At 42.9% G+C, this 23,681-nt stretch overlaps 2 protein-coding genes across 3 annotated transcripts in view; one reads left to right on the top strand and one right to left on the bottom strand.

Annotated features, from left to right (window-relative positions):
- Positions 1-23,681, bottom strand: part of BUB1B (BUB1 mitotic checkpoint serine/threonine kinase B) — a 138,147-nt gene that overhangs the window by 82,772 nt on the left and 31,694 nt on the right. The gene's annotated exons all lie outside the window — the stretch shown is intronic.
- On the top strand, positions 1,370-23,453 carry BMF (Bcl2 modifying factor). 2 transcript variants are annotated; one of them, XM_077818908.1, is made up of 4 exons: positions 1,370-1,496; positions 4,597-4,914; positions 6,101-6,264; positions 22,177-23,453. In XM_077818908.1, exons 2-4 carry the CDS (start codon positions 4,602-4,604, stop codon positions 22,276-22,278), a joined length of 579 nt encoding a protein of 192 aa, XP_077675034.1. In that variant the 5' UTR covers positions 1,370-1,496; positions 4,597-4,601; the 3' UTR covers positions 22,279-23,453. The 2 variants fall into 2 exon arrangements, with proteins under 2 accessions (XP_077675034.1, XP_077675035.1); XM_077818909.1 differs by having other exon boundaries at positions 4,597-4,689.

Below are 23,681 nucleotides of genomic sequence, written 5' to 3' on the forward strand. Positions count from 1 at the left end.
ATCTGCAGTGAAAGTGTTCTTAAAATGAACAACATGTGCTGGGTCCTCATCTGAGACTGCTATAACATGAAATATATGGCAGAATGCAGGTAAAACAGAGCAGGGAACATACAATTCTCTCCCAAGGAGTTCAGTCACAAATGTAACTAATGCATTATTTTTTAACAAGCATGGAAGCATGTCCTCTGGAATGGTGGCAGAAGCATGAAGGGGCATATGAATGTTTAGCATATCTGGCACGTAAATACCTTGCAGTGCTGGCTACAAAAGTCCCATGCAAATGCCTGTTCTCATTTTCTGGTGACACTGTAAATAAGAAGAGGGCAGCGTTATCTCCTGTAAATGTAAACATACTTGTTTGTCTTAGCGACTGGTGAACAAGAAGTAGGACTGAGTGGACTTGTAGGCTCTGAAGTTTTACATTGTTTTGGTTTTGAGTGCAGTTATGTAACAAAAAAAATCTACATTTGTAAGTTTCACTTTCACAACAAGGAGATTGCATTACAGTACTTGTATGAGGTGAACTTAAAAATACTATTTCTTTTGTTTATCATTTTTACTGTCCAAATATTTGTAATAAAAAATAATAGACACTGATTTAAATTACAACATATATGAAAATGCAGAAAAACATCCAAAATATTTCATAAATTTCAATGGGTATTCTATTGTTTAACAGTGTAATTAAAACTGCATTAATTTTTTAAATCATGATTTACTTTTTTAAGTTAATCCAGTGAGTTAACTGTGATTAATCCACAGCCTTACTATTTATGCCTCTTTCCATGGTACGTCAACATCCGTGGATGACTGCAAGGTATTACCATTGTTGTAGCAACCCCTGTCAGTTTGATGTCATTCCCTAATCTTACAAGCATACTCCCTGCTCCATTAGCCAAGTCATTAATGAAAAATAATGAATAGTACCTGACCTAGGACTGACCCCTGCAGGGCCCCGCTAGATACACCCTCCCAGTTCGATGAGGATGGTCTTTCAACCACTTGCGCACCCCACCTTATAGTAGTTTCAGCTAGACCACGTTTCCCTGCTTTGCTTATGAGCCCGTCATAGAGGACTGTGTCAAAGACCTTATCACAAGTCTTCCTGGCCCTGCAACCCCACGGGCTAGCTGTAGCATAACAGCAGACGGAGCCTCCCTTCACCAGCCCTGCTGTGCATTGTGCGCTTCATGAGGGGCTGGGGATTTGCCCTGCCTCCCTTACTCTGGTTTACATGGAAGGCTGCACATCAGCGTCTGTCCCTGCTGCGGAGGCAGCGCGGGGCGGGGGCGCTCTTTCCGTATTGGCTGGTTGGCGTGTACGTCACTGGGGGCGGGGCTCCTATCAGCTGTTTGGGGGATGCCAGGAAGCAAGTGTATTTTGGAAACAATGCGGCGCGGCGGCGCCTGAGGCTGCAGCTTGGGGACTCCTCGCTCTGCCCGGGCTCGGCGCCCGCGCCCCTCCGGCGGTGCCCTGCCCTGCCTCCCCTGCCACAGGTGAGTGCCCGCCGGGCCGGGGGCTGCTGCCGGCCGCCTTCCCGCTGCGGGCATGGAGCGGAGCGCGCCTCAGCTCTACCGCGGAAGGTGCTCCCGGGCGGGTCAGTCAGGAGGTCCCTTTTCACCCCGTGCTCCCCGGCTCCTGCCCTATCCGGGGGGCAGAGACCCCGCACGCTCATGGCAGCGGCTCCGGAGCTGCTGCTGCTGCAGGGGGGCTCAGTCCCGGCGGGCACTGACCTAGCAGCCCGCCTCTGGTCCAGGCGGGGCTGGCTGGAAGGGGGCCGTGGATCAGGAGCCCGAGGGTGGTGGGGAGAGAGCGAGCCTGTGGCCGCTTCTCTCTCTGGTGCCTCTTGGCTGGGCTTGGGGCCGAAATCGAGCCATCCCGGTTGCAGCAGTTTGTGCCATAAGGGCCAGGAGTCAGGTAGGGACTGAGAAGGGTCGGGACCTGCACTTAAACCCATGGGGTTTGCAGTTACCCGCCTGGAGCGGGTGCCTTCCGTTCTCCCCGGTCTGGGTCCTGGAGACCCCAACCCTCATCACCTCAGCATGGAGAAATCCGCACTCTGTTGGTACCGTTTAGTTCTTCTAGTTCACTACGCTGAGTGACCCTCTTCCCCCATCCAGGAAATGGCTTCCCCTGTTGGCATCAGGGAGATGTTTATATTGTCCCCAACTGAGCCTGGGTGACATCTGTTTCTCTCTGTTCTGTGAGCTCATGAACCCCAAACTGGTGAGGGGGAACCTTCTCGCCAGTTACTCTCTGACTATAAACTGTACCTCTTTCACTAGAAAAATATTTGCAGTATCCTCAGTCCTAGTCATCTTGGTATCTGATTTACTTAAAATAAATAAAACTCCTCTTCTGTTGAGTTTCCTCAACCTGATGTGATCACTTCCTTATAGTTAGATTCATGCAAGTAGCTGTTGAAAAATACTTGTGCCTCTTTGGCAGTGAGCTAATTCAGTGAACTGATCACAAAGCAATTATTCGGGCACTTGCCAAAGGCAGAGACTTTTAAAAAATGGTGATTTGCATAAATGTTAATAATCATAAAGAAACAAGTTAGTGCTAGCATTATTCCAAAGCATATTGCCGTTACCTCTAGTATGAAGTGCCTGTATAAGACCATGGCTCGTACATACAATGCTGAGTACACTTGTGATGCTAGAAATTATGGTAGTGTCCAATAGCCCAGATAATGTGTTTCCACTATTGAATCTCTTCTGGGGTTTAAAGTTTCTGTTTTAAACCTTGCTGGCCTCAAACATTGTATTTAAGTCCTCTGTACGGGTATAACTTTGCAGTATGTAAGCCCACAAAGGGAAGGAAATGAAGGAAAGAAATATGGTAGTCCTAAACTTAGACCAGCCAACTTTGTTTTGGGAAGCAGGCAGAGGCATGTGTATGTTGAACCCTCCCTCTGTTTTTACTGTCTGCTTATCTTGAGAGTAGCCTCTGATACTGTAATGTATAAGAATTCCACTGTCAGTGTGCTCAGGCTTTCTCAGATAGCAGGTTTTCTTGTCTCCTCAGGAGAATGCAGTAGGCAGATTGAAGGTATGATACTCCATGCATTTGTGCTCCCACAGTCATAAACAACCCTTGCAAACTCTGATTTGTTTGGTGCATCTCCCTTTGAGAAACTCTATTTTTGCTGTTCTTGTTTTTGAAGGAGCTAGCAAACTTTATTTTGGGGTCATGAAGAAATTAAGTGGCTCTTAGGGTAGGTGATGCTCTGGACTTGTCAAATGTCTTCTTCTTTGGGCCTCAGAACAAAGCATGAGCTCATCTTGGCCCACCAGAATAGGATGTGGACTAAGATTTCTGACTGTTCTAAGCCCCTTTTGTTAAATGTTTTGTGTACCTAGTAAACTTCCTGGCTTTGGGGTTTGTCACATTTAGCTTTTTGTACGAAATGTAGCTATAACTCGAGTTATACATTTTAATGCTATTTGCAGTTGTAACCTCTTTTTGAGAGTGGAAAACCTTATTCCTTCCCATCTCTGTATCTTCTTTAGGACAGTGGTGTCCTGAGTTCATATTTACATGGGAGGAGGTACATGTGGAGAACGGTGAGGGAAGTACTGGATAGATTGTCTTTTTATTTCCTTTAAGTGTAGGATTCCTTTTACTAGTCTGCCATCCTGTTAAGTTTTGGTCAAAACCAGAGCAAAGGAGATGTGAAGAGTTGAACTTCACTTCCTTGTTAAAAACTGGGTGGAAATCCTGGGGATGGATCTCTTAGGAGACTGTCTTCAAATAGGGTTAGATGCACAGATAACAGGAAAGGATTGCTGGATTCGTTGGCCAGGCTGCTTCTACTTATCCTGTGTTAGCAGAAGCTCTAAAAGAGTAGTTTTCATTTTCCTACCCTCTTTTGCCTGGTGTTAGGACATAATGGGGCTCAGGAATATACTTTGACGTGTATAAAAGCACTGCTTGCAATACTGACATGACCAAACACTCACTGACTTCTGTAATTCTAGGGTGAACTAAAGGAAGGGTGTTCTGGATAGATTCTGTAGTAGTGAAGGGTACATGGGGGTGGTGGGGCTGCATGAGTTTTGGGCATTTGCTTGGTTAGGTTGTGGGGCAGGGAAGGAAGTAACCAGGGGTTATGGAGTGTTTGACAGAAAGCAGTATTGACAAGACTTATGGTTTAATGGCAAGTCTCTTACTATTTGGTGTAACCTAAAGGTTCTGAAATCAGAAGGCAAATGTAAAGATTCCCAAAATGTATGTGTGTGTGGAGGGGGGTGGCTATGCAGGTTGGATTTGCTTTTTAAAACAATGTCCCTCTGTCTCGCCATGACTATTCTTTTATTGGGGAGGGAGCAGTCTTTAAGACTTCCAACCATATGTGGAGCCTTTTTGGCTTGCAGAACTGTCTCTTCAAGGGCTCCAGAACTTGACCACAAGGCCTTAATCATCAGCTTATTTCTGATCTTTTCAGGTCATGTACGCTTTGTTTTAGGAGGAAAAAGCTTGGGGAAGTAGGGAGAACTGTGTGTTCCTGGATGGAATTGGGGGTGAGGGGGTTATTCTGGACTGCACTCTGGTTGTATCTTAGCCATTTTTTCAAGTGTTCATTTGTTGCAGGAGCAATGGATCCCCCCAGCTACCTAGAAGAGGACTATTCCAGCTTGGACGGGCTGGACGATGACGTGTTTCACTCTGACTTTGGACTCACAGGTCAGCCTGGTGAGATGACCCCTCCTGGCATTTTCACACAGAACCAATCCTACAGCTGCCTGCTGGGGAGGTTTCAACTGTTCCCACTCACACACTGCTGTGGTCCAGGTATCAGGCATGCTGAGCAGCAGGACAAGGCAACCCAAACACTCAGTCCATCCTCTTCCACTCAGGATGTCATGTTGCCATGTGGAGTCACTGAAGAGCCCCAGAGACTCTTCTATGGTAAGAGCACTCCAGCATCACTAGCTTTGCAGCAGGGAAAACTGCCCCTCTAGCGCTTCCCCTCTTTCTCCCACTGGACAAGAGAGGGTTACTTATTCTGCTGCACCTGAAAGAAAGACGGCTCTCTCTGCTTCTCACCCTTGCCTACTCACTGCAGGAGCTGTCCCTTTTCTCACTGCTTTTGCCATCCGTTAAACACCAGCTCCTTCCCCCCCACCCAACTCCATTATAAAGCAGTTGAAGTTATTGCTAGACACCTACAGCAGCACTTAAGGCTGAGACCCTTCTACAGGCTTCAGAGGGCGATCAAGTGCTTCCCTCGCCCCAGTGCACATTCTGCCAATTTGCCTGCAAAGAGTTAAATCTTCCCTTTCTCCAGGCTGCGCAGGTGAATCTTGTCATGTGGATGGGACTGCATGAGTGTTGTCAGTGCAGAGACAGTAAACACAGAGGTTCAGATGTTGAGTCTTTTGTTGGGCTCTTGGCTGAGAAAAAAGTTGTCGGATAAATAACATGAACAGCCAGTTTTTCAGTGGTAAAGAGGTAATTGGCCTGAATTTCTATTAAAGCTGAATTGGCGACATGAATCATTCCTGACTTACATTTCAGGTTTTAAAAAAAAAAGCCATTCTTTCCACCCACCAACAACTTTGAGTCAAATTCTGCCTTTGTATCCTCACATGTGGCACCTGTTATAAAGTGTATCCCAAGGTGAAACTTGGTCCTAAATGCTGGGTGGTTGTGAGTGATGCCTGATTTGGAAGCTGCAGCAAGGATTATGCCAGGAGATTATTGATGTTTAGGAGGGACATAGGTACTGCATAAGTGTAAGACTGTCATTCCAGATAAAATCCCAACATTGACTGAACTATAAACAAGCCTGATCCATGTGTGAGAGCTTTCCCTATCTCAGTGTGGTTTTTTTCTTTCAGGTCACTCGGTTATGGGAGGAACATAATACACTCTGCTGGATCAATGTAAATCTACTTAAAACTCTGAGTGAATGTTTTACTGAATACTTAGTATGATTAGTCATTGTTTAGGCTGCAGAAACTGGACTTTAGCCTGAGTCAGAAGTTTGCAGTTACACAGGTTTTCCTTCATGATGTGTAATGGTGAGAAGGGGAACCAGGCTTTAAGCTGGGAGACCAAGCCATTGAGCCTTCTCATCTCTAATGTCTTGCAGGGAATGCTGGGTACCGTTTACATGTCCCCCCAGTTGGCTTTGCATTGAATCCACACCTCCAAGAGGAGCCTCGGGAAGGTCAACGGGAAGCACGTGCTGAGGTTCAGATTGCAAGGAAGTTACAGTGCATTGCAGACCAGTTCCACAGGCTCCACATACAGAGGGTAGGCGCTCTTTTTGGGGGGAGAAGGGGATTTGGTTATCCAGGTATGGCATCCAGGAGCCTCTGGCTCATCTGACCCTTCACTTCCCATCTCTGTTTAGTCATTGTCCATGCTGAATACACACTTGTGCCACTTGTTGTGGCTAGAGTCTGCACCGTGAGCCAATCCTAATCAATGTCTGTCATATTTTGGCTAATTTCCATGCCGCAAAAGGAATCTGTATGACACCATTCCGCCCTGCCTTCTAATCTCTGAGTAAGAGGGAACTAGAAGTCCCTGATCATCCAGGGTTTAGAATGGGCATGTCCAAAGTGCAGCCCAGCGCTGCCCTCCTCTTTGACATGAAGGTAGCTAACAGAGTGCACAGGCTGTAACGTGCAATATCTCATCGTGATTTGAGCAGACTTCCACTAAGATCAAGGAGTACTACATGCTGGAACTGGTAGCTGCTGATGCCCTCCTGTGGTCTTCAGAGGGCGAATGCTTCCCTCACCCCAGTGGAGTCATTTAAAGGTGGGCGCTGCTTTGGTCTTACTCAAGTTAGGTGAGGAATTTAGCTCCTGGAGAGTTGCTGGGATGGCCCTCGGTTGGGCAAAGTTTGGGTTCACTTAACTTTTGGAGATGAAGGGTCCCAAAGTTTTCTTCTCATGACCCAACAGCAGAATTATTAAGGGAATGTTCTAGAAAGATCAACTGAAGAAATGTGAAAGTTGGCTGTCTGGACTGTAGGATGTCATTCTGACATCAGAAATACCATATCACAAGTTATTTTTGTGCACTGTTTGTTTATTTTCCCCCCCTTCTAAATAGCACTCTCTTACTAGCTGTCCCTGTCTCACTGTGCTTGCTTCTTACAGCAAAGGGAAGGGTAACGATCTTTGCTGTCAGGGAAGCAGTGGAACTGGTTGTAACTTGACCCTTTCCATCTGGGGAGTGTAGCTATCCGATGTCTTTGTCAGGGAAATGCATCCAAGAATGCCCCCCTCAAAAAAACAAAAACAAACCCAATAGAAAATCTTGGCCTGTTCCCTCCCCTCTCCCCCAGGCAAGAAGCGTGTGCTGCTATGGCACTGAGAGAGCCATGCGACTGACTGCAGTGCAAGACATACGTGGGGAATGACTGAGCCAGGAGAATAGAATTGAATCGCGTGTCAGCCAAGCTTGTGGGAGAGTTAGTAAACAAAAGCATCCGCCTGCACTACCAGCTCCTGCAGCCAGCCAAGGAGGAGCTCCTGTGTCTTTGTTTGAACTGGAAGGACAGACAGTTGAAAAGGAGGGGGAGCTGTTCAACCATTTAAAAAACAAAACCTAAAACAGGTGTGAGAAATCTCAGCCAGTGGCTCTGCAGGACTTGACACTGGGATAGGTATTGACATTTAGAACTGCTCAGGGATTCTTTTCCTTGGGAGAGGGGTAGTACTGAGCCCTTGTGTTAATGTGGAGCTGTGCCTTCGACCACATAGAGTTTTAATGTCCTATCTGTGCCAATGCATTCTCTTCCCTACTGACCCTGCATGAAGGACTTCCTTTGGCTGTTGGCACAATCCATAAATAAAGTCCTGTGCTCTTCTGTGCCTGCTGTTTAAAGGGCAGTTAGTGCCTAGAGACACATGAGCTGGCTCATGATGGGCTGTGGTTTGTCCTTTGGGGCAGTGGAAGGGGCAATCTCTGAGAATAGGAAACCTGAGCTGCCATTTGTCTGTAAAGCTTCTATTTTGCTGTGAAACTAACCCCAAAACTGGGCGCCCTGTTTCAACAACTCAGAGTCTTGGTCACAGCCCACAATTCCAGGGTTATAATAGGAAACATTTAGAATATCATAGCATAGTCACAACCACACCTCCTGAACACCTGGAACAAAGAATAGGGCCAGTGGGATGTTCTTCCAACAGATATGAGTGTTTGGTGGATCCTGAGCTGGCAAAATAGGTGCCAGTTGCTGCACGAGTATGTAGGAAAAGCTTCCAGTACTGGAGTTTTGTCCTTTTAGCTGTTTGGCATATTCAGGCTTTTTATGCCTTCATTTGATGCAGTGATATATTCAAATAAAATAATTGCGTCTTCATCCCCAGTATGGAGTTAGAACAATGATGTGATATTATGTAGCACTTCATGGTTTTACTCTTCAAAGTGCTTTTCAAATGTGGGCTACTATAGAAAATATTTCCACATGCAGGCTCTGCTACTTAGAATTGCTGTGGTCAGTCCATGGTTCTGCAGGGCCCTTTTCAAACTATGCACAAGGGACCTTTAGTTCTCTCCTCACTCTTGCATGTGCCATAGTGCCCTCCATTTGTTTAAGGCTCCATACCTTCTGGTAATCTCCCCTCTTACCCCCCGCCCCCCAATGTCCCCACCATGTACCAAGAAACCAGGAGGTGGAGCTAAAACGCAACTTTCTGTGTGCAGGAGAGACACTGGAGAACTCTCTTCTGGTTTACTGGAGGTAGACTGGACATGAATGGGAAATCTGGGATGTTGCTGTGATTGGTAGGTTGCGTGCACGCATATATGCTGTGCTGCTCGTGTGTGAGCACCTAAGTCACTTAAACCTGAGTTTTACTTGCTGCGATAACTCAGTGGAACACTTTAGCAATTTCCCACTGAAAAGGCACTTACTGAACAGGCTGCAATTTTGTGGGGTCCAGTTTTATTTTATCCCTCCCTCATCCCTTAAATCCAACATTGGCTACTGTGGACAACTGTAAGATCATGTCACAGAAGGTAAAATTGTCTCTTTAGGAGTAAAGACCTAGTAGCCCAGGACAGTTCTGGGCTTTATTCCAAGTGGAGCCACTGACTTGCTACATGTCCTCAGACAAGTTTCTTGACCTCTTTGTGCTCCAATCAAGTCAGCTGGAAGATTGGGTTAAAAAAAGCAGCACCTCAATGAGAACCAGATGCTGAATCAGAGCTGAGCTATCGTGGGTAAATAAGTACATTACAACCAACAACAAAGCCCCCTTCAAACACATCGGAAATCCCACAGTTGATTTAGGTGTGCTGACCATGTTCAGAAAACAATGGGACCTAGCAATAGAAATTTATTGCTACCCTATTTGGAAATTCCCCATGTATGTTAACAAATTGTCTTGATCTAATTGTGAGGAAGAAAACTGTGATTGGCCTGAGCATTGGCCCTGTGTATGAAACGTTTAGGACTAGATCCATACTGGTTGTGGGCAGGTCTCTGGAAATGAGCCCATTGCAGTAAAATTAAAAACAGCAAAATAAATTCTTCCTCCTGAAAACTTTCCACTTGAAAGTGAAACTTGTCATGTTTCACATATGTTTTTTCTTATACAAATTCATCATCTGAAGCCTTCCTTGAAACATTTTGGATTATCCATCCATTAGGGAGTCTGTGGTCTAAGACCCTCCAGTATAGGCTGTAGGCACAGGACATTGTCCAAGATTTATCCATCCCTTTCTGCATCACAGTTGCTCACGTGTCTAGTGATTTTTTTTTTTAATTTTTTTACTAAACATTTTTCATAAAAAATCCTGATATGTCAAAACTGAAACTGTTCTAGATCATTTTCAACAAATTTCCCATTTGGGGGATTTTTTTTTCAAAAGTTACCAAATTGTCAAAACATTCTACTTTAACACTTTCAAAATGAAAAGGTTAATTTTTGGTTCAAAACTGATATAAATATAATATAAAATATTTTTAGAAATATAATATATAGAAAAAAGCTTGAAATTAATTTTTTTTAATGTTATCAAAATCCTTCAACATATTTTGATCTTTTTTTTTTGGAGGGGTGGGGGTTTGTTTTTGTTTTGCAAACATTGGAGACTTTGACTTTGTCTTGATTTGGGATGGGGGAAATTCTAGACCTCTCAAAATTCTCTTAGGATGGGGAAACTGTTTCCTGCTCTGTTCTAATTGCCATTGAAGCAGTGAGTAGAGGGTAAGAAAAGGCCTCGCTATGGGAAAATTGAGAGTTCTACATAAGTAACTGCAACAAAGGTTTAGCTTGGGATAAAAAGGGCCTAAGGGGGTGTCCTGGGGAACTCTGGAATAGCAATGGGATTGCAGCCTAAATATATGGTGCTTCCCCCACAGTAAAATGAAATAATAGTGCAGGACACCTCAAATGATGTGGGATGAATTTCAGAAAGTGGAGGAAGTAACCAGGGGACAGCCATTTTAGAGTTGATTCTAGCCAGCTGGGAGGAATTGGTTGCAAATCTGAAGCAGGAAGGCAGTTTGAGTAACGTGATCATGAATTTATAGATTTCATGATTCTAAACAAAGACAGGAGTGAGAACTGCAGAATTAGGACAAAGGACTTGAAAAAAGCAGACTTAAATGAACTTGGAGAACTGTTAAGTAAAGTCCCATGGAAAGAAAATCTAAGGGATAAAAGAGTTCTGGAGAGCTGGCAGTTTCTCAAGGAGACCATATTAAATGCACAGCTGCCAACTATTCTGATGTAAAGGAAAGATAGGAAGAAGAGAGAGAGGCCAACATGGCTCCATCAGGAGATCTTTAATTTTCCAAAAAGTGAAATCACAGAAGAATTGCTAGGGAGGAGTACAAAAGAATAGCACATGCATGTAGAGACAAAATCAGAGAGACCAAGGCACAAAATGAGTTACACCTAGCAAGGGACATTAAATAACCTCTTTCTTGTTGCCTTTAAATACATTAGGAGAAAGAAAAAGATGAAGGAAAGAGTAGGTCCTCTACTTAGTGAAGAAGGAAAATTGTTAATTGATGACATCAGGAAGGCTGAGATGTTTAATATCTATTTTGCCTCAATCTTTACTAAAAAGGTTAATGGTGACCAGATACTCAATACAATATAAACAACAAGGGGGAAGGAATGCAAACCAAAATAGGGATAACAGGTTAATTAAGCTAATGTATTGAAGTTGGAAGACCCTGATTAAATTCACCATAGGATACTTAAGGAAATAGCTGAAACAATCTCAGAACACTAGCTATTATCTTTGGGAATTCATGGAGGACTGGAGAGGGAAAAACATAGTACCTTTCTTTTAAATAGAAGACCAAAGGGGACCTGGGGATTTATAGAGCAGTCAGCCTAATTTGATACCTTGAAAGATATTGGGACAAATTATTAAATGATCAACTTCTAAGCACCTGGAGGATAAGACATTTTTACAGAATAGCCAACAGAGATTTGGCAAGAACAAATCATCCTAAACCAACCTAATTTCTTTCTTTGACCAAGTTACTGGCCTAGTAGATGGAGGGAGCAATAGACATAAATCTTGATTTTTTGTAAGGCTTTTGACACAGTAATACATGACATTCTCATAAGCAAACCAGGGAAATGCAGTCTAGATTAAATTACTATAAAGTGGGTGTATAACTGGTTGATAGACCATACTCCGAGTAGTTATCAATAGTTTGCTGTCAGACTGGAATGGCATATCTAGTAGGATTCTGCAAGGGTCAGTCCTGAGTCTGGGACTAGAAAATATTTTCATTAATGACTTGGATAATGGAGCAGAGAGTGTGCTTATAAAATGTGCAGATGACACAAAGCTGATTGCGTACACTTTGGAAGATAGGATTAATATTCGAAATGACCTTAACAAATGAGGGAATTGGTCTTAAATCGACTGGTTAGGTGGTAGTATTGCTGAAAAGGATCTGAGGGTTATAGTGGATAAACTGAATACGAGTCAACAATCTGATGCAGTTGTGAAAAAGGCTAATATTCTGGGGTGTGTTAGCAGTGTCATATGTAGGACACCGGCAGTAAATCTGCTTTACTCAGCACTGGTGAGGCCTATGCTGGAGAATTGTGTCCAGTTCTGGGTGCCACAAACTGGAGAAATTCCAGAGGAGAGCAAAAAAAATCAGAAAAGGTTTAGAGAGCCTGACCCAGGAGGAAAGGCTTAAAAAAAAAAAAAAACCAACCGGGCATATTTAGCCTTGAGAAAAGAAGACTGAGCAGGGACTTGATAACATATTTGGAGACTTAAGGACTGTTACATAGAGGATGTGCTCAATTGTTTTCCATGTCTGCTGAAGTAGCACAAGGAAAAATGAGTTTAATCTGCTGCAAGGGAGATTTAGATTACATATTAGGAAAAACTGTCTAACTACAAGGGTAGTTAAGATCTGGAACAGGTTTCCAAGGGAAGTTGTAGAATCCCCTTCACTGGAGCTTTTTAAGAACAGGTTGGACAAACACCTCTCAGGGATGGTCTAGAAGATTTGCTTGGTCCTGCCTCAGTGAAAGAGGCTGAAGTTGATGACCTCTCAGGGTCCCTTCCAGCCCTACATTTCTGTGATTCTATAAACAGTGCAGGACACCTCAAATGATGTGGGATGAATTGCACTCACATTGCCTACAGCCTTGTTCTGTGATAAATAACTTACAATTTTTTTTGTGCTATCATAGGACCCCAAGGCACTCTATAAACTGAAGTGCATCCCTTTAAGAGTCATTGGGGACAATGGTCACCAGTAACTCAGCGCTTTTCAGTCATTACCACACCGTGGCATCTGAGATACTGCAGCTATTTCTTACTCTAAAAGTAGTAATATCCCATTTTACAAAGGGGGATACAAAGGTAGTGACTTGCCCAAGGTGGCAGAATGACAGAGGAGCAGACCACTGAACAGGACCCAAGAGCTCTGGTTCCAGTCCCTTGCTCTGACTGCTAGATCTCACTGAGATCTCTCTAGGGATGGGGGTGATGTTTGGGTTGATTATTGAGGAAGAAAGCAGGGGGTGTATGTGTACAAGCACATTTGTATGTCAATTAAACTCTCTAGTGAAGAGACAAAGTGAGAAACGCAAACTAAATTCCTCCTTGCTCCTGAAGAATATCCTATTAACTCTTTATGATCTTTTAGTAACTATTCTTGTCACTGGCAAAGGGAACTTGGTTTATTTACAAACAAACATTTTCTTTACTCTGCTGTATGCTGTCCCTTTAAAGCAGCAGAGCTGCTTTTATTCACCCTGATTAGGCTATGTGATGTAATGCAACCCCGTGATGAAAGGGAGCTGCACCTCTGGCAGCACAATGAAAAGTCTCCAGAGCCGACAGCCTCCCCTTGCAGGAGGGCTTGCAACTTCCAGGTTCAGAGAGAGTATGCGTGAGAGATGGGTCAGTTCAGCAGTGTTTGCTCTGCAGCCAGCTCTGTTTATATCACTCTCTATATTTAGCCTCTGAGTCATCAGAACTGCTGACAAGAAGCTGAACTACCCACAGGCTCCAGTTCTGCACCTGATTGCTTGTCTTTGTGCGTTTCCAGTGGAGTGGGGGCGTGTTGCTCTGTTCAAAGTTCCATTTCAGTCTCTTTGGGTATTTTCTTGCAGTAGATCTGAAAGGTTTACTTTTACCTCCTCTTCTACTTAATGTCAATATCTAGATATAGGGAGACTAGTCCTGCCCCCTCTACCCACTGTCTTCATCAGATACAGAAACTCCTTTGTAACTTCACCCTTTGTGAGGAAAGGATCTGTATAAAACAAAAGTCAGGCGGACCCTGATGCATATGCAGTAGAATGGATTATGAACAAGGTAAACCTAGAAAACAGGACTCTAGTAGCTAATCTTTAAGGTCTGGGTTAAGCCATAGTTCTCCTGACAACCAGCACCATGTCTCCAAATGGGAGGTTTAGTTTGTTTCACCCCAAATCAAATCAAAGTTTTATTCCAACCTTTTAGTAAGTTTAGTACTAAGTAAATTAGAAAATCTGCCTCCACTTTGACTGAAATTCTCCACGTGGGAGTACTCTGCTGATGTGGAGAGCAAAGGCATATTGGGCAGGCAGTACCCCACATGCTAGATTGGGACACTTTTTCAGAGAAGAGAAATTTTCCCACATCTCCTAGGGTTCAGTTTAGGGAGGATGCAGTGGGAGTGTCAGTCCTTAGCTGACACTTCTTGTCAGGGAAGGAGCTTAGGGAGGGTTTTGGCATTTTGGACCCCTGCAACGGATTTAGAGTAACTTGTAAAGGAATCCTGTCCCAATCTGTATAGATGGTGGCTATGACTTAGGGTCTCGAGGGCTATGGGCATAAAGCAGCAGCAGATGGAAAGATCCCATGAGTCTTGAAGAGCCTTTATTCTCCCTCCACCCTGAATAGAAAACACAACTAAATAACCTTGCCAGGTTGCATAGGATAGGAAGCCCTGGGGCCTGGGAAAGTACTGGCCAGCAGTTGCCCTTTCCAAGTTGAAAGTCAGTCGGTTGTTGCCATGGTTTTTGTCTGCTTCCACTTCCTGTAGGCTCAGCTCAAAGAGGAAGGCACAAGTAAATGGTGGTGGTTGTTTTGAGTTAAAAAAAGTCAAGAAATGATTAACCTGCCAAACCTTCCCCCAAGCTGGAGAACCTGTCTTTTTAATAAAGGTAGTTACTTGCCACTCCTGGCATCCCCTTTGTGGTGAGCGTTGGTGTTATTCCTTCCACTGCTCCTGCAGTTGGGCGTCTCTTCAACTTGTTTCCATGTGTCTCCTCCATCCCTGCATTTTGAACCCCCAAATGTTTAGTGGCTTTCTCTCTGTATGTTAACTGGCTTCTGATTTGTGCATGATAAGAACCAGATAGTGCTTGTGACTACTTCTCCCTCTTCCACAAATTTAATTTCTGCATGATGGTGCCATGGTGTCCATTATAGGAAGGATCTATCTTGCCTTCCTTTCAGAAATGCTGCATTAATTTAGATGGAGTAAGTGGCCCAAATGTGTTAACATGACAGTCCCTGTCCAACGTTAAACAGTGTTTAACAAGGTTTAGGGCTTGGTACACAGAGACCTCAGCCTGCTTAGTACCATGGCAAACATGCCATTAAAAATCTTTTTTAACCTTTTATTAAAGATAAAGAAAAGAAGGGAAAACAGTTGAAGCATTTGAAATTAAATAAGGCTTTATTTTAACACCCTCCCTTTTTTCCCCAGCCCTGTTAACTGGAGAGAGTTTTTAGAAAGAAAAACTGTCAGTCTTAGATCAAAGAGAAAAGGAGTACTTGTGGCACCTTAGAGACTAACCAATTTAAGTTAATCTCTAAGGTGCCACAAGTACTCCTTTTCTTTTTGCGAATACAGACTAACGGCTGCTCCTCTGAAACCTGTCTTAGATCAGTGGTTCTCAACATTTTTTCGTTTGCGGATGCCTTTGGAAATTTTGAATGGAGGTGTGGACCCCTTTGGAAACTTATTGTCTGTATGTATAGTTGAATTCTGTTGTTACTTTTCAGTCTGTCTTTTGCGGACCACTAAGACATAATCCGCAGACCCCCAGCAGTTGGGGGACCACAGGTTGAGAACCACTGTTTTAGATGGTATCTAAGATGGTAATAACTGTCCTTGGGGGAGGAGGGGGGGGGGAAAGAGAAGTAGTGAGTTGAGATAGCAGCAATTACAACAGCTCCAGCCTGCGGCTAGAGTCCAATCCTGGTGTATCCCAGGTGGTGGTTGGGATTCAGCTGGAGCTGGTAGAGGTGGTGATGTCATCTGGGTTCCTCTCTGGCTTGGTCTGGTCAGGACATTTCTCAGGATCTGGGTGACGAAGGCCTGGGTGTGGTGGGAGTGCAGCAATGTTGATGAAGCTCACTCTGGTAGCCTTCATCTGTTCTTCCTTATTTTTCCCCACAAAGTGTCTTTCTTTAAGGAACCAAAAAGGGAGTGATGGGTGAAATAGCCCATCCTCTCATTTTGTCCACCAGTTAGGCTTAATATCTGACATGCCAATTTTGGCTTATTAATTTCTGGACCCATTTTCTTGTTTCCCAAGGGTGATTTTAACACAATCCTTGAGTTACATTAGAATCATAGAATATCAGGGTTGGAAGGGACCTCAGGAGGTCATCTAGTCCAACCCCCTGCTCAAAGCAGGACCAATCCCCAATTAAATCATCCCAGCCAGCCCTTTTGGTTTAGATTGTCTTCCTCTCTTTTTCATACTGTGACGTGTTGGATCACAGAAACCCCCTTGGGGCTGCCAACTGATGTGTCAAGACTACTTCTGCCCCTGTTTTCCCTGCCAGCTTGAGACTGCAGCACCCTGTCTTGCTGAGCCAGACACACCAGTCTGCTCCAACACAGACCCAGGGTCTGAACCACGTGCCCCAAAGCTGCAGACTAACTGAAAGCAACTTAGGAAGTGTTCCTGTCTGACACTCAGATGCCCAACTCCCAATGGGGTCCAAACCCCAAATAAATCCATTTTGCCCTGTATAAAGCTTATACAGGGTAAACTCCTAAATTGTTTGCCCTCTAGAACACTGATAGATGCACAGCTGTTTGCCCCCCCCCCAGGTATTAATACATACTCTGGGTTAATTAATAAGTAAAAAGTGATTTTTATCAAATACAGAAAGTAGGATTTAAGTGGTTCCACGTAGTAACAGATGGAACAAAATAAATTACCAAGCAAAATAAAATAAAACACGCAAGTCTAAGTCTAGTACAGTAATAAAACTAAATACAGATCAGATCTCACCCTCAGAGATGTTTCTTTCACAGACTGGACACCTTCCTAGTCTGGGCACAATCCTTTCCCCTGGTACAGCCCTTGTTCCAGCTCGGGTGGGAGCTAGGGGATTTCTCATGATGGCCACTCCCTTTGTTCTCTTCCACCCACTTATATATCTTTTGCATAAGGTGGGAATCCTTTGTCCCTCTGGGTTCCCACCCCTCCTTCTCAATGGAAAAGCACCAGGTTAAAGATGGATTCCAGTTCAGGTGACATGATCACATGTCACTGTAAGACTTCATTATCCACTTGCCAGCCCACAGGTATACAGGAAGACTTACAAGTAAAACAGAGCCATCTACAGGTAATTATCCTGGTTAATGGGAGCCATTAAGATTCCAAACTACCATTAATGGCCCACACTTTGCATAATTACAATAGGCCCTCAATTATATTTCATATTTCTAATTTTAGATACAAAAATGATACATTTATACAAATAGGATGACCACACTCAGCAGATTATAAGCTTTGTAATGATACCTTACAAGAGACCTTCTGCATGAAACATATTCCAGTTACATTATATTCATACTCATTAGCATATTTTTGTAAAATCATATAGAGTGCAATGTCACACATACCTTTTCCCATCAATGTTTTTTATTATAGGTTATTGTGACATCTTATGAACTGTCACATACTTGTTACAGTTGAGCTCATAATTAGAGTAAATTTGCAGGCAGTAAAAATTACAGTAAATTTGCAATTATCACAACACAATCCTATTCTGAGTGTGGCAGCAAGAGAATGGAGCTCCTTCTAAATCAGTCAATTTTCTCTCTCTCCCACTATTTTTACTTTTTCGCAGGTGTATTATTCCCTAGTCATTAGGAGCTCAGGAGGTTGTAGTGTGACTTCCTTTGTCCCCTCCCGTCATTTCCTTTTCTAGCTGGTTTCAGAGTAGCAGCAGTGTTAGTCTGTATCCGCAGAAAGAACAGGAGGACTTGTGGCATCTTAGAGACTAACCAATTTATTAGAGCCTAAGCTTTCGTGCGCGTGCGCGCTCTCTCGATAGATAGATAGATATATAAATAAAATATAAACACACAGATAAGTTGTAAGTTACTATACAAACTGTGAGAGGCTAACTAGTTATTTAGTACTTTTGTAGATTATCACTAAAGTTTTTTTTTCTCCTGCTGATGATAGCTCATCTTAACTAATTAGCCTCTTACAGTTTGTATGGTAACTTCCAACTTATCTGTGTCTGTCTGTTCCATTCTGTGCATCCGATGAAGTGAGCTGTGGCTCACGAAAGCTTATGCTCTAATAAATTTGTTAGGCTCTAAAGTGCCACAAGTACTCCTGTTCTTTTTTCAGCTGGGACATCATCCATGATTTCTGTTGCCTTGGGGAATGTGACTTCCCAGTCTTACTAAACTCAAATCTGTTTTGGGGTAGCACAAATGTGCCTCTAGCCACCTGGAACTAAATGTAGCTTTCAACAGTGAGTCAACAACTGCTCCTCGGTTGCAAGTGTTTTTTGCTTCTTTGCAAGAAGTAGCAACTTTTTGCCAAGATTTGTATTGGCCATTAAAAAGGGACGGTCTAATACTCCTAGACACACATCCACTGATGTTCCTGTTTACCAGTGTTGCCACTTACTACCAAATCTTTGTCCCACTGACTTCAACAAAAGTTTGGCCACTGACTCTGGTGGGAACAGAATTTGGTCCTTGAAGAACCACTTGGGGTAAGAACTATGAAGCGAAGCAGAGAGCGACTGACACCCATACTGTGAACAAAGGTACATGGTCTTCTACAAAAGGTACCACCAATGGTACTTTCTCTAAAGAAATGTATGTGTGAGACAGTTTGTTTTGTAAGGAAGGAATCCACAGCTGCTTCTCCAGCATGGGGAAAAAAAACCAACCTCTTCATCTACCAATCAGCTGCTACCTGTGATTCTAAGAGCCACATCCAAAGTGACGCATTTTGTCTTTAACTGTGTATCACATCCCCTGAAATCATCTTGAGCCACAGACTTGTATCCAAGGGCAGAATATGAATAAAAGTGCTTTGACACAAGAACTGGGATGCCGATTGGTTGGTTGACAGATGTTTTTATATATGAGACATATCACTTATTGTGCACACTGTGCAACACCCAGTAGGATATTGATTATCGAAAACATCTGTTGCCAATTCTTGTCCCTATTCCATTTTTGGCACACTTCCTCCCTCCCATCATGGCTCTTATGTTCTTTATTAACTTGTTTATGTAAAGGCATCCTGGCTGATATGAGCATGGTTCTGGGAATGGAATTTAGGTTTGTTAGCTGACTGTTGCTATATAGCACACATTTCTCGTAAAATTACCTTTCTTGTGACTTACTGAAACATCCATGATAACAGCTTGGACAGAGAGTCTCATAAGGATATCCTCCTTAAAAGGCTGCAGCTACAACAGGAAGCTGTTTCATCTGCCTCAAACTTTGTGTGTCACTTGCTGACTTACTCTAGTGTATAACTCTCGTCTGCTTTAGTCACAGGCTAGTTCCCTTCTAGAGTCATTAACAGTTTATATTTCCCTAATATTTTCTCCCAGAGTAAGGTTACGAAATGAATTACTTTTGGCAGGGATATTGTGGGCTAGAATCAGCCTTGGGAAGAATATAAATCCTGCACCACGAGGTAGTGATGGGTAAATCTCAAGGCTGTGTGACTGAGAAATCCAACTGGAAATCTCATGAACTGGCTCTCCTGATATTTCTGGTCCTTTCTGGCAGGCAAGCAGTACCTTGGAAAAAATCCTCTCTTGTGATATTTGAGTATTTTGCTCCCAGTTCTGGCAGAGGCATGTTACTTGAATTTGAAAAGTTACTTGAACTTACTGAAACTTCCAAGAAGGTCCTATTCAGGTTTGGGTAAGTTCTTTTTCTGAACTGGCTTTTCCATCCTTACTGCTGAGATCATCTGCTATCTTCCCTCCATGTCTCTTGTCTCACATTTAAATTGATACCGTTGATTTTTATCTGACATTCATCCTGTCACTGAGGAAGTGATGCTCTTGAATCTGACTAAATTGGAAAATATAAAAAGACAGTGAGGTCTAGAGTACGGGGACTCTAAAGACCTGGGTTCTATGCCTAGCTCTGCTGCTGGCGTGCTGGGTGACCTTGGGCAAGTCATTTCACCTCTCTGTGCCTTAATTTCCCCATGTGTGAATTGGGAATAATGATGATGATACCAACCTTCTTTGTAACACACTGAGATCTGCTGATGAAAAGCTTGGTGGCATTATTTATTTTATTAGAGGGAGAAGGTGAAGAGCAAAATAAGGGAAGAGGGGGAGTGCAAATACTAAGTATGTGCCCTTTTTTTGCTTCTTTGACATAAAAAAAAGGCTTGAGAGTTTTTTGTTAATAATTTAATACAGGGTTTTTTTGCACATTACCTACTCTGATTTTTTCCCCCACCTTTGTTTTGCACTAAGATGGCGTTTTCCTAGTGTTTAACTCAAATGGGTATCAATGAAAACAAACACAGAACAGAGTCTGGATAAAATAACTTCCTTGCTCAATCAGGTTTCACTTCTTTAGTTCTTGTGATGTCAGATTCTACTAGCTCTCCAGCTGTCCAGTGAGTCTTCCAAGGTAAAAAAGGCCTGAATTTCTGATGTATAAAAAGTAAGTAGGAAAAGCCATTTTTTGGTGGGAGGAAATAATTTCAGATTTCCTTTGCCCATCATAATAAAGCACAAACACATAATTTTTTTAACTAGAAGATAGTATTGTCAAGAGTTGCATGGTGGGAATGTTCTCACCTATGAATGTAACCACACTCTGGGACAGGTTGCTTGTGGATTTTAAGCCTGGGGCTGTTTGGAACAAATGATACCAGTCTCCCGAATGGCTGTCGTGGGCCATGTTCTGAACAGAAAGACATTGGCACATTGTAATTAGAACAGTGTAAACCCTCCTAAATCTGGGGACACATTTAAGTCTTGTGGAGAAGAATAAAATATTGAACAAACTGCTGCTGGGTTAGGGAATCCAGCGCATATACTTTCCAAGGCCTAATTTGAGTGCATTTGAGGTTCACGTTGCACCTTTTCTGCAGTTCTAGTCTCCGGAAAGCATGAGCACAATATAAAGAGTTTATTGGAATGTTTTGGATATTTCTCTTGAAACAATTCTAGTATGCAAACTACAGCTAAGGTGTTCTCTCTTTTTCTAGCTCATGCTTATGTGAATTTGCCCTGTTGGACTAATTAAAGTTGAAACACCTTGTTCATACAGAGTGCTTCAGTACTCTGTAATGCTCTCATATGCTAAGGTGAAGTTGCTGTAAACCAGCTTTCTATTCCTTGTCTGCTTGGGATTTTTTTTTTTAAATGGTCACTAGCTTGGCTTAACAAATAGGTAATTCTGGATGAGAAAACAAGAACTGGCCTTTTAATTGAAGGTTGGTTAGGGATGTGAAATAGTATCCCAGATTGTGCAGTGTAAAGAGAAACCCACCTGTTTGTATGAGATGCCATTAAAGAACAAGGGGGGGGGGGTATAATGGAGAACACTTTCAGAGAGGTGATTACATATAACAAAAGAGGGGACAGCATTCCTTCCCAAAAGCAGCATTATGAGGTCTGATGTCCCCTGAAACTTAACTTTCAAACTTCATTGCTTGACAGTGGGACCTGAAATAACCTCTTGCTTTTTTCTTTCTTTGTTTCTTTTTCTCTCTTCTCTTTTTTCTTTCTTTTTTTTTTTTTTGGGGTAAGTATGTTCTTGCTTAAGGTTTAATTGGCTCCAGTCGGTAGGAAAGGGCTCCAAGGCTGATTATTTATGGCTTACTGTCAAAAGTAGCTATAAAAAGGGCAGTATTATCTTGGAGATGCTGGGAAGGAAAATGTGATGGGGGGGAGGGAGTGGGGGAGTGTGTGCGCGCACGAGTGTTTTCTTGTACTGGATGAAATCAGAGTTTTGCTGCCTCAGCAGTGTGGTTTAAATTGAAGATTAACCCTTTGACCTTCACGGTGTCAAATCACTTACAGATGGATCACCAGTTACTTTTTTTTTTCCACTTTTGGGGTGAAGAAGGGGGGTAACTTTTTTTTAAGAAAGTTGTTTGTTCATGCAGCTGGGCCTTTTGAGAGGCTCAGAAGCCCATCTGATTAAAAACAGCACTTGGCTAAACTCTGCAAAATCCTGCAAGCAAAAAAAGGTTTAATCCTCTTGTGCACAATGCATAAGGGTCTGCTCTTTTTTTTTTTTTAAATTCTAATGTTAGAGCTATAATTATTTCTGGAGAACTTATCATTCTCCCCACCCCCTACCTCTTCTCCCCTCCTTCCCCCCCCCCCCTTGTCGTGCTGATGGGATTAAAGTGTCTGCTCTTGAAAAGTAACTGAGTTTTTATTGGAAAAGATAAGTGGTATGTTGCAATTGTAAAATATAAATAACCTTGTTTCAATCATTCTCCTTTACAGCATCAGCAGAACAGAAATCAAGTGTGGTGGCAGATCCTTCTCTTTCTACATAACTTGGCCTTAAATGTGGAGGCGAACAGGAACCACGTAGGTCAGAGGTGAGACTCCTCCACCTGTTCCAGGTCACATCCAGCCTGCAGGGAGCACTGAACAAACACTGGTCTGGGGGAGAGAGACATGCACACCGCGGGCCGGATGTGAAGACTTTGTCAAACTCTTACTCATCTTCTCAAGCTTTTTTTTTTTTTTTTCCCCTCCCCCCCCAGGGACTCTTCTTTACTGCTTCGTGCCTGATGAGGCTGGGAGCGCTTGTCCAACACTGTTGAAGGAAAGTCTTAGAACTTAGATGTGTTTGGTAAAGCTTGCTGCTGATTCCCCAAATCAGTAACCTCTATGCAAGTGAGGCAGGTAGTAGACAAACAGGTTCCTCTGCTCTGTTTTTGTGTTTTAATTGATAGAATGCAGCATTTTGTAATTTTGGCTGCTAGTTAATGATGGTGTCTGGGACTGATGGCTCTAAATGTACTTTGGGCTACTTCCGGATTAGAGACACTTGACTCCTCTATGGGATAACTTTGAAAAAAGTTCTTTTTAGAAACAATTACACGTAAGTAGTTTATGTACAGCAGCAGGTGGGTCACTGTTTGTTTATTTCCCTGAATTTTATTACCAGGGAGATATGTAAAAATCTAGCTTTGTTTAATGACTTAATTGGCCCAACTTGGGCTATTCTTCACATGAAGTCGCTCTTTGTCATTGCCACTAATAGATGGAATTGTTTCTGTTAGAGTCCAGAATCTTTCAGAAGATGTTGGTGACTCTTCAGTATCTTTGTGCAAAGGGCTGTTTGGTCCTGTACACTATATACTGTCCCCATAAACCAGGATAGAGCTGTTAAAGATGGAATATAATCTAAGCATCATTCTTCTGGAATTGTTAATCTGTATATTTTTGTTAGTGCTCTGGTGGATTTTTCCCCCCTCCCTATCATATGCGCTGTTAAGAAGATTCAGATCCCAAGCATCTGATACGTTTGCTTCATGATTTGACTAGGAGATTAGTTAGTAATTACTTTGAACCCCTACACTGCAGGTTTGTACAAGTGATCGGTCTATTCTAATGAGTAATACTGGAAGTGATATTCGTGTACACTGACAACAGAAATACTACTTGGAGTGATAGTTCATTGTCATTGACTTGTGACTGTCTGGTGTTTTTAAATCTGTTTGGCTGCCACTCTTGGAACAGGGATGGGGAACTACCTACCCCAAAAATTTGGGTTTCGTTTGTTTATGAAGTGTGAAATACTAAGGGAAAAGAATATAGACTCTGCTTTCCACAGACTGTTTCCATGCTTGCCCAGAGCTAATTCTAAATCACAAATTATAAAACTAACACTAGGAAAAATCTTTCTGGACAGTTGCCCTTCAGTCCTGCTACAGCTGTCAACACAGAGGGGTTCTGGAGCTCCTGGTCTGCTTTGAAGCCTAATGAACAGTAAAGAA

The sequence above is a fragment of the Eretmochelys imbricata genome, chromosome 6 (genome assembly GCF_965152235.1).
Source record: "Eretmochelys imbricata isolate rEreImb1 chromosome 6, rEreImb1.hap1, whole genome shotgun sequence".
NCBI lineage: Eukaryota > Metazoa > Chordata > Testudines > Cheloniidae > Eretmochelys > Eretmochelys imbricata.

Excerpts from the sequence above, each read along its gene's own strand:
- BMF (XM_077818908.1), top strand. The coding sequence starts at position 4,602 with ATGGATCCCCCCAGCTACCTAGAAGAGGACTATTCCAGCTTGGACGGG. Across the intron at positions 4,915-6,100 it reads GCCCCAGAGACTCTTCTATG|GGAATGCTGGGTACCGTTTA; the intron begins GTAAGAGCACTC and ends AATGTCTTGCAG. Across the intron at positions 6,265-22,176 it reads ACAGGCTCCACATACAGAGG|CATCAGCAGAACAGAAATCA; the intron begins GTAGGCGCTCTT and ends TCTCCTTTACAG.